A 10,895-nucleotide genomic window follows, 5' to 3' on the forward strand; every position below is an offset into this window, starting at 1 on the left:
TGTAGCAGTTTATATGCCAATGTGAACCTAGCTTTAGAGTTGATAAAGAATTTTTTTAATGCTACAAGTCTGAAATTTGGAAATTATTTGCAAGATTCAAAATGTTCTAATTAATTAAATTAAGCAATTATTTATTATGACATTAAAGATTGCAGCCTGGCATTGTGATAATCATCTTTTATTAAAAATTTATCACCTGACTTCCTGGCCTCCAGTCCCTAAGCTTTTCATATCCGATCTCAATTTTCATCTACCTAACTCCATTCTTGAGATTAATTAATTAATTAATGGATGACAGTGGGAATGTATATGTGTGCAATTTAAAAATTGCAGCCCAGTAATAATTTAGTCTTATTTATAAACAATCTTATAATTAATTAATCTATTTGTAAACAATAAAGTATATATAAGACAAATTAAAGATAAGTTTTTCTTGATTGTTTTTTATATTGAGAACTTGAGAACTAAAAAACTTAATCTACAAAAATGAATGTTTTCACTTTTTCATGGAAAATACTTTTCAAGGAAGGAGACAAAGACCAACTTTTTTTTATGAAGTTCTTTTTACTCAATACTAATAATACTAAACTAATAATAAATAATTAAACTAATAATTTAAATTATTATTTATTTAAATAATTATCCATAATTTTCTGAACTATTTCTTTTTGTTTTTAAGTAGGCTTGTGAATTCATTTCATAGAGAGCAAATTTATATCTGTAGAAATTTTTTCATTTTACAGTAGGTTTTAGAATTACTATTTTAAAAATTCATTTTATTTAATTATATTTTTAGATCTTGTTTTTGGGAAAATAATTGTGATAACATGAAAACAACTGAACATAATTCTTCAGTTATTGAAAGTTCATTAAGTCCTACTAAAGGAGAATTATCAGCTGAAGAATCATGGGAAAATGCCAATGAAAGTTTTTTGATTGAAGCCACCCAGTTAGTCGAACGATTGGAACATAATAATTTTTCTAAAAACAATTCGTTAAGTTCGGTATGTGAAAAATCCGAAGGATTTAAAAATGACATAATGAATCAAAATACTCCCATACCTAACAAAAGTACTGATCATAATTTGCCACAAGAACCAGAAATGAATTTCAAAAAATGTGACGAAAAAGATGAATTTTGGGAAAGCGATAGTTCTTTAGAAGAAATTATTGGCTCGTTACAAGAAGATCAATTAATTATGCCAGGAATAACTTCTCTTTCTGACAATGTACAAAACAAGTCAGAATATTCTAGTGTAGATTTGTTTACTATAAATGAAAGTGATACATCAGAAGCAACAACATGTGTCAAAAATGAACTTAAAAATGTAAATGTCAACATTAAAAATTCAGTAAAAAATGGGACAAATGAACAAATTTCTAAAAGTAATACAAAAGAGAATGGAGTCTTAGTCAACGACACTTCACCTGAAATGAAATCTAAATTATTCCAAAGTAAGTTTTAGAAAATATGCATAATTTAGATATTATATCAGTAATTAGAAGTAAGAATAAGTCTTTTATTTTTCAAGAATTTTAAATAAACTTTTCATAAAGATACAGTAAAATATCTTTTATTAATCTGTTAAAAAATATGACAAAAAAAATTGAAAGTGTGTGTGTAAGATTTTTATAACTAAAAATTAAATTTTGGTAAACATTATAAACAGTTCTGAACCAAAATTATGGTATGTGTAAGTAATGAAAAATTAAATTAGTTCTGTTGATTTTATTAATAAAAATATATTAATTTATTCAATATACTAATTTATCAAAATTTAAAATCAAGATGGCAGAACTAAAAATTTTTACGACAAATGACATAGTTGTGTTACAGCTTTCTGCAAATGTTTTAATGTTTAGTTTTTGTTTTACATTATATTATCAGATAGAGAAAGAAAATTAGTTTAGAATCTTTTTATTTTTTAAGATTGTTTAATATTATTATTTTGTATAGGCTATGAAAAAAAAGAAGGATCTAATTTAAAGTTCATTGTTCATTGATTGAAATATTTTTTATTTTTATTTTTTTAAGTCAAAACCAGTAAAAAGTGTACCCCTGAAGAAATAGCAAAGAAAAGAGAGGAGGCAATGAAGCGAAGGCAGAAAAACATCAAGAAAGTGAGATGAAATAGAAATAAGCAAGGTTAAGAAGTGAAATTTTTCTATAGCTATTTGAATGATTAATGAATTAATCATGAGTGATACTTTTTCATTGCAAACATTCAAACCTTTCATATACTTTTGTATATAAATTGTGTAAATTTGTAAATTTTCGTTGACAAAAATAAAATATTTTTTAGTATTGGAAAAGTTTGGTTACATTTCTGATAAACATTTGATTTGTTGATATTAATTCAGACTAATCTTTTGTCTATAAATTTTAAATTATCTAATTGAATATAAACATGGTATACTCACTTAATACATTCTTTTAATGTAAACTCACTGTAACACATTAGGTTGCCACCAATTGACAATTGCTAGAGGAAGCAAATACCATTGTTTTTATTTTAGGACAGTTAGTTCCTTCAGATATTCTTGTAGGTGAGCATAACAACAAAACTTTCTACAGTTGCTAATTAAGCAAGAAGTCAAATATTTTTTACTCAAATTTAAACACAAAAGAATTACAAGTAGCTAAAAAAATATCAAAATAAAGCCACAAATGCTTAAAATCACTTAATTAACAATAAATTAAATAACAATTAATATAAATTTATCAAAAAGTAAAAAGTTAATTTTTAATTCTTGAATTAATTGCAAAACATACTGCTGCAAGTTATAGAAAGATATCATTGGCATGGGAACAGAAGCAGGAGTTGACAATGTCAGCTACAGATTTGGCGATAGTTATTAAAATCCACTATGAGTCATTCATCATTGAATAACTCTAAGTTTTGGAATTTAATGTTTTACTTCAAGAAAAGAGGAGGATAATAAGACACACAGAGTATTGAATATTAAAGTTTTAGAAGCACTTCTTTTCCTGTAACAAATGTATGAACGTTTTTAGAAGATCACCACGACAAGTTTTTGCTAGTCAAGTTGAACAAGTACAATTCTAAATTTTATTCAGCATACAAAAAATATCAGAATTTAATCTATTGATAGTTAATTCAAAATTTCAAAAGTACAAATTATGCAAATTTAATTTGATTTTTAAATCATTTACACGGTGATTCAAATTAGAAAAAATTCTCCGAAAATTTTAGGTTTTTATTAGGGAATCGTTATATTTGATATAATTCATTCTCTGCATAACAATAACAACAAAATGTTTTTTTGTTGTTACTAATTTAGAACAGATTGGTTTGTATTTTCTATTTTAAAAAAAAGTATCTTTTACTATTTTACTAAATTAAAATTTGTTTTTAATCTATATGAATATCTTGAAAAAAATAGGCACATCAACAAATTTTTAACATTTTTTAAAATTTGAAATTAGCAACAACTTGTTTTTGATTTGTATTTTTGAACATATTGTACAGTAGAAAACTATACAAAAATGTGTTACTGTTAATTTCAAATTAACAATATATAAAAACTTGCCAAAGTACAGCTTATATCTAAAGATATAATATCAAATCTTAACAAATATTCATTTTTATTTATATTTGTAAGCAAATTTTTAAAACTAAGTTTCATATTAATCATTTTGTAGGTACTGTAGATATGAAATTTCTATGGCTAAAGTTGTCAATTCCTAATACAAAAATAAAAATATTTCATAGCATTAAAAGAAATGTTAAAGCATTTTTCTTTTGCATTTGTACGTGAAACTCCAGTATAATGATTTTCCAAGAAAAACGTGAAATTCTTAGAAAATTTTTTCTAATTTGAATCACTCTAAAATCAAATTAATTAAATTTACAAACAACTCAACTAAAACCCAATACACTATAATAATAAAGCCAACCATGACTGTATAATGGCTATAGTAATAATAAATTACCAAATAATTTGACCCTAGAGGGAGGTGTTAGGTGCCATCTCATAACAAACTTAATAATTATAATTTAATTAAATAATTTTAGATTAAACTGGAAGAAGAAAATCAGCTTGGAGCAAGACTCAAACCTGGGGCCATATTCTGGTCACCGTCTCTGGTCTCTCGTCTCTCACAAGCTAGTCACTGATTGGCTAATCCAAATGATTAGCCAATCAGCGACTGGCTTGTGAGAGAACAGAGACTGTGACCAGAATACAGCCCCTGCAACTGTTGTGGGTTCAAGTCCCACCCTGGACCAACTGTATTAAAAAAAAAAAAAAAAAAATATTGTATTATTCTAATGAAAAGAGGAATAACAGAAAAAGATTGTAAGGATCATAGTATCAGTGTTCTTACTATGTCCTTACAATCTTTTCAAAATAATAAATTTTGATGCGTGGTCTGAAGCTAAAACCCTTTATTTCTGTTTCAGTCCAGCCATTGGAGATTGTTTACAAACAGTTGTTTTGTATGCAAATGTTTAAAATATAGCACAACAAATAGTGTACGAAACAATAGTGAAGTATGACATTTTAATGAGTTACTTGATCCACAATGAAGTAATTTGTCAGAAAAAGCAAATAATTTATAATAAAACAAGATAATTTTCTGTGATTGACTGCTACTAAGTGAGGTGGTAACTTTAAACTTGAAGAAAGTTGAGATGGTAAACTTTTCAAAAGATTTAAATATGATTCTGAATTCTACCAGTTGTATTTGAAATTTCCCCATGTCAATTTGTTAAATACATACAGTAAACTCCCGATTATCCGTGCACGAATTTAATTTAAAAAAAAAAATTGTGTGTGTATGTATTTTTTAAATAGTTGTTCGCTTTCATGTTTATGCATCTTATAAGTGTGCACGTGTTCGTATTTAGATGTTTGAAGCGGGTGGTGGGGGTTTCTGAAGTCAGCTGGACTGGTTTTAATTAGGCCGCTTCTTTCAATGTTTTAATGTTTAGTTTTTGTTTTACATTATATTATCAGATAGAGAAAGAAAATTAGTTTAGAATCTTTTTATTTTTTAAGATTGTTTAATANTTAAAATGCCTAATAATCGAAAGAAAGTCGTACTTACTATAAAACAAAAACTAACGTTAATTGAAAAATTTGAAAAAGGTGAATCTACATGTTGTATTTTAGAAATAAATAATTATAGTTCGGATTATCCGTGCCACCTCTCCCTACCATTAGCCCGGATAATCGGGAGTTTACTGTATTTACATCCCAAAAATCTGAATAAGTTCTTTTTATATATACTTTGGCCAAAAGATGTATTGAGAGATAAGTTCTAAGTTTGATCATCAAAAAACCAAAAAATGTTTACCAGGAAGATGTTCTGCAGAGTATATCTGTAAATGTTTGATTTTCAACATAGCTCTAATGGTAATATAAATTATTGTATGAGAATAATATAACAATAGTTCATAAAATATTCTATGTACACAATGAGCTAATTTATTTTTAGCTGTATTGTAACACGAAAGAAATAATATTGAGTTGGAGAGACCCTGACGGACATTATGTAGATTTTTTTTCTCTCATTTTATATCCTTTACAGATTTTGATGGTTGAGTTAAACTTTTTTCTCTGGTCTCCTCTTTGTGAAGATTGTCATTTGAAGTGTGACCGATGATCATTGAAGCTGGATTTGTTCTACAACAATATTGCAGTAGTACCTTCAACCCTACCTCTGTTTATTAAGTGGAGTGAGCTATCCAGCACTATCTGCCAGTTTGAGTCTTCTAAGAATACCGAGTCAGATGGACTTCGATGACAACATGCAGGTCTGTTTTTCGACTATAATTGTTTTTAACTCTTTACAGGTTGGTAATTTTTTTATTACTATATTAATGTGATTTTTATTAAGTTTTTGAATGTCTTAGTCCAGCTCTCGTGGCTCGTGTTGTTTTATTTACTTTTTATATGTTGTTTCACACGTTAAAGTAGATTTAATATAAAGGAATCCATTTTATAGTTTGATAAACACTGTTTTTTTTTTTCAATTTAAAATTTTTAATTCCTCTCCATGTAAAAATATTTAAATATAGGAACTTAAGAGAGCTCCCATATTCAAATATTATCTGTGTAAATTTTGAAGATTTCTTTATTGCAAATTTTCTATTAATAAAATTTGTCTGTGGTGATTTCAATTTCAATTTGATATAATTTAAAACCATGCTGCTCTTAGTTGGATTCCTCAGAGGTATTTTTTTTTTTGTGTGTTGGCTTTCCAACTAGGTTCAATTCTTTCTTGGATCATATTTTTCTATCCATTTAAATGTTTGTTATTCTTGTTTTGGAATTTCATCTGGACATTCTGCCATCTGTTTAGAACTTGTTTTCATTAAAAATCTTCATAGGTCATCTCATCAGTCTCTGATTCTAGTACTGGTGTGGAATCTTACAGATCAGAAACATGGAATATTTAGAAAAAGTATTTAGTGTATTTAAGTCATCCCACACCTTTAGCATTTGGCTCCAAATTCTTTTTATCATATTCTGGTTTAAGAAAAAAAGAAAAGAAAATTAGAATGCAAGGCGTTTATTGGGGAAAAAGAGGCATTTAAAAGAATCATTTACTATTAATATTTACCATTAAATTATTTAATACAAAAATACATGCACATGCTGTTTAGTTATAACAAAAAATTATAACACTGTAATATGTTTAATTAAACAATAATGTTTTCTTTTCAAGAGTTGATCTAGTTAGAGGTAGCAGTAGCCTACTGAAGGCCATTTAGGGAATTCGTTAGCTTATGGGAGATTGCAACTTCATGTATAAGACTATCTATTATAGAAAGCTGTTGTAATCTCAGTCCCAAATAAAAGTAAGGCAGCATTGTCAATTATAACGCTGTAGCACATGAAGAAGTACTTCCTATTACCTTTCCTTGCATTCTGAAATATCGAGCTGGAGCTTGTTACAAACAAGCAGTCAAATATAACAGGTAAATGCACAACATATGGGGGGGTATCAGTGCATCACTGCATGTAATGTGGGTGTGGTTAAATGTGCAGTTAGGTTAGCAGGTATGTATATGTAAAATGATAAGATTTAACAAAGAAAGCAAACAGCATTATATAAAACATAAAACACTACAGATACATAAACAAACATTACAAAACCCAATAAATTTGTAAAGCCAAACAACCATCGGATCCACAATACAGCTTGATCCTCATGCCAAATATCAGACGAAAGGAAAGAAAAGCTCACCGAGTATGGCATTAATTGCTAGTGTTTTCAATGAACTTATGTTCATCATTGTCAAGTGAACAAAAATTAAAAATAAGAATTAAAATAAAAACTGTTATGAGCATGCTACCAACTTCGATTACACTCAATGTTCAATTCTTTCCTTCTAACCACTGGATTTCATCGGGCTACTTTTCTGCAGTTATATTTAATTAATTACTAAATAATTTTTCACTAGAGGGAGGTGTTAGGCACCATCTCTTATTAAATTTAATAATTACAATTAAATTAATATTTATTAAATAATTTAAAATATTTTGGAAGAAAATTTTATGGTTAATGGTTATATCATATTTAAATATGTCTGTAAGAGGCTCGGTAGCATAACTGACAACACATCTGCATGGTAAGTGGAAGTTGCAAGTTTGACTCCTGCTCCGGGCTGATTCTTTTCTTCCAGAATATTCTACATTATTTAATAAATATTAATTTAATTGTAAAAATAGCCCAATGTAACCTGGTGGTTGTTTGGCTTTATAAACACTACAGATGTTTATATGTGCTGTTTATTGTGTGTGCTCAAAATGACTAATTTTCACAACAAAACATGCTTTACCTTTCCAACAACAGCTTTGTATGACTATCAACTTGTTGTCTTATGTAGCACTTGCATTCAGAATACATTGTTGCACATCGTTTGCATTCAATGACTGTATTTTGTAAACCTTTGACTTCAGACTTTGGTATAAGGTCTGGGAATCTTGGCAGTCAGTTCACTAGTCAATTCTGACCTACTCCTTGTTATATGAAATAAATGTCCATCCAATCCCACACTGCATTACTGTGTGGTGAAACTACATAATGCACAAATGCTGCAATGAAAGGTTTTCTATAAACTCTGCTACTGTGCCATTCAAAATGTTATTTAAATTCCTCTGTTCAATCAACATTACTGCATAAAACAGAGGACCAATTAACTGTTTTCCCCAAATACTGCATCAAATTTTGATGGCAATTTCACTTGATGGAGTGTCCCATGCCCAGTATGGATTCTTTTGTGCCCATTAGTGCATGTAATGTGTATTGTATCTTGGGTAATGAATATCCAAGATGGAATTTAAGATTTCATCTTGGGTATTTTATATCTGAACTTTATTGCAAATATCAGTTCACACAATGTTTTCAATAAAATTTTAATTTACATCTATCATATTTATCGAAAAATTGTACCAATCCATTTATTGCTGTTCCTCACCCTCATGTAGTGCTTGTTGTTGTTGGCATTGAAGTGCACATTGCATTCATGCAGAATTCAATGCCACACTAATACCCACCAGTGGTTGGTTGTAGGTTCATGCCTTGTCAATGGGCTGTCTGTGTGAAGTTTTACAGTTTTCTTTGCATTTGTAACACCTAAATAGGATCAGTTTTCCATAAAAAGTCCTTCTGGGTGGCATCCTCCTCGACAGATCATTCCTGTGGATGTGCAAACATATATGCCACAGTGGCTGCATGGTCATTGCCACTATTCTTCAATGACCTGATGTACTGTTATTAAATAAGTTATAGTTGCAATTATTACACACACAACTATATATACAATGTAGTTTTCAGTTGGTTTTGATATTTTCCATTAAATTAATTTAGATTATTTACATATCCATATCATTGCTAACCTAAATCTAACTGTACCAGTAAATTTAACATGCTTACATTGCATTTATGTTATGCAGTGATGCACCATTATACCTTGCACGTTGGGCAGTGAAGCATTTACTTGACAGCTTATTCCAAGATCCTGCTTCATACTTTAAACTTTACCCTTTTAAAATAGTAAGTGGTTGTTGTGTTTTGTTTCTTAGTGTTTTATCTTACGTAATAATGAATTTCTTATATATATATAAACACCTCAAAATTAGTAAACATCAAACACCTTGATGTTTACTAATAAGACAAATGATTGCCATATTGAATCAGGCTACTTTACCACTACTATTAGTAATTAAATTCTGAGTAATTGATACTAGAGGTAGGCATTAGGTGCCATCTCTTAAATTCAATACATGGTAAAGTAGCCCGATTCAATATGACAATTGTTTGGCTCATATTCATTAGTTTAAGGAAGTAATTTTATGAAAAAACTCAAAAGTTTACTATGATTTGTAAATTCAAAGTTTATTCACAACTTTACTAACATGGTTATAAAAGTGACATCAGTCAATAATTTATGTGCACATAATAATAATACAAAACTGAATTTTAGTTTTAATACTGCGTAACTAATCTTAAGTACAATTCTCAGTCCGCCATCATTAAGTTTATTAATTTTCTCGAGGCCACACTAGCTGTATTGACTTTCGTAGGTCTTAAAATAAGGATCTCTTCTCGTCAAACATATAATTCATAATCGTCAAACTCGTCTCCAATATATCAGTGAAAAAAGTTTGCGTCTACGACAAAATTATTTATGTTACTATAACTTTTATGATCACATCTTATCAAAATAACTATGATTCATTATGATACATTTTTTTTAAAACTCAACTTATACGGGTGAGGTTAACAGTAAGGTTAGAAATTATTCATAGTTTGAATATGTACAAATGAATGATGACTTTTTATTGTTTTACTATCTCAATTTGTGCTATAATTTACACGTATGACAATGCAAACAATTAAAACTTAATACGTAGAATAATACTAGGGAATGTCTTTAATGAATAAAACTCATATTAAAAAATGTTAATAACAAACTAATATTACAACATTGATATGATGTATATATCATTTTCTAAACTTACTTAAAAAATCTCATTTATACATAATTTTCCATTTATCACAATTAAAACTTGATATACCATTAAGACATTGCTCAAATTGATACTTTCATTTTGATATACAATATTATATATTATAACTATCATAATGCACAAAACAAAAATGTTTATAATTTCAGATTTTAATTTTATTGTTTAAATAATTAACAAACTTACAAGAAATCTACTGCCCCAGAGCAAAAGGCTCTATCAAAAATTGAGTTATGCACTCAGTATCATGCATAATCAGCGTCCTTTGTTGATACCGTCCGATATCTAGAGTGAAATTTTATGCAAGATGTTGGGCGTTGTCAATAAAGGATACTAATTAGGCATGATATCAAGCATGTGACTTGATTTTTGATTTTTTCTAGATAGATTTTTCTGCAAAGGGTGGTGGAAATATGAAAGATTATGTTAAGTAATCGTCATTTTTTTTTTAAAGAATATTTTTTTATACGCCTAAATATTATAAGCTGCTTGTTTTAAACTAATTTTTGAAAAATGAAATAGTAAACTTTTCATGTTTTTATTTTCTTTTTGGATTTATTTATTATATAACAATAAACAATGACATTTTAATTATAAATATCGAACTTTTTACAATAAGCTCGTCAAAATCTGTACACTATTATAATGGAAATCATATTTCAATGAAATAGCAAATTTTGTTACGATTTCTTAATTCTCAAAGAAAAACAATTGTAAAAAATCCGGCAAAGCACTATTTCAGACTATAACAATCCCACAAGACCAAGCACAGCATATTAATGGTGGCAAGTAAAAAAATTTTATATTCTACATGAATGTTTACTTTGAATATTTCAAATTATTTCTAGCTTTTTAATTATAATTTTTAAAATATTACTAAAGAGCATTTAAAG

At 28.1% G+C, this 10,895-nt stretch overlaps 1 protein-coding gene across 1 annotated transcript; it reads left to right on the forward strand.

Annotated features, from left to right (window-relative positions):
• The first annotated feature begins 761 nt into the window (after positions 1 to 761).
• On the forward strand, positions 762 to 3,173 carry LOC111639237. Its single transcript, XM_023385047.1, has 2 exons — positions 762 to 1,455; positions 2,036 to 3,173. Exons 1-2 carry the CDS (start codon positions 828 to 830, stop codon positions 2,128 to 2,130), a joined length of 723 nt encoding a protein of 240 aa, XP_023240815.1. The 5' UTR covers positions 762 to 827; the 3' UTR covers positions 2,131 to 3,173.
• The last annotated feature ends 7,722 nt before the right edge of the window (positions 3,174 to 10,895 follow it).

The sequence above is a fragment of the Centruroides sculpturatus genome, unplaced genomic scaffold (assembly GCF_000671375.1).
Source record: "Centruroides sculpturatus isolate CEXI.00-Female unplaced genomic scaffold, Cexi_2.0 scaffold1311, whole genome shotgun sequence".
NCBI classification, from domain to species: Eukaryota; Metazoa; Arthropoda; class Arachnida; order Scorpiones; family Buthidae; genus Centruroides; species Centruroides sculpturatus.

Bases quoted from the DNA above. Each gene is read 5' to 3' on its own strand.
- LOC111639237 (XM_023385047.1), top strand. From the start codon at position 828: ATGAAAACAACTGAACATAATTCTTCAGTTATTGAAAGTTCATTAAGT. The intron at 1,456-2,035 runs GTAAGTTTTAGA...TATTTTTTTAAG, and splicing joins GAAATCTAAATTATTCCAAA to TCAAAACCAGTAAAAAGTGT.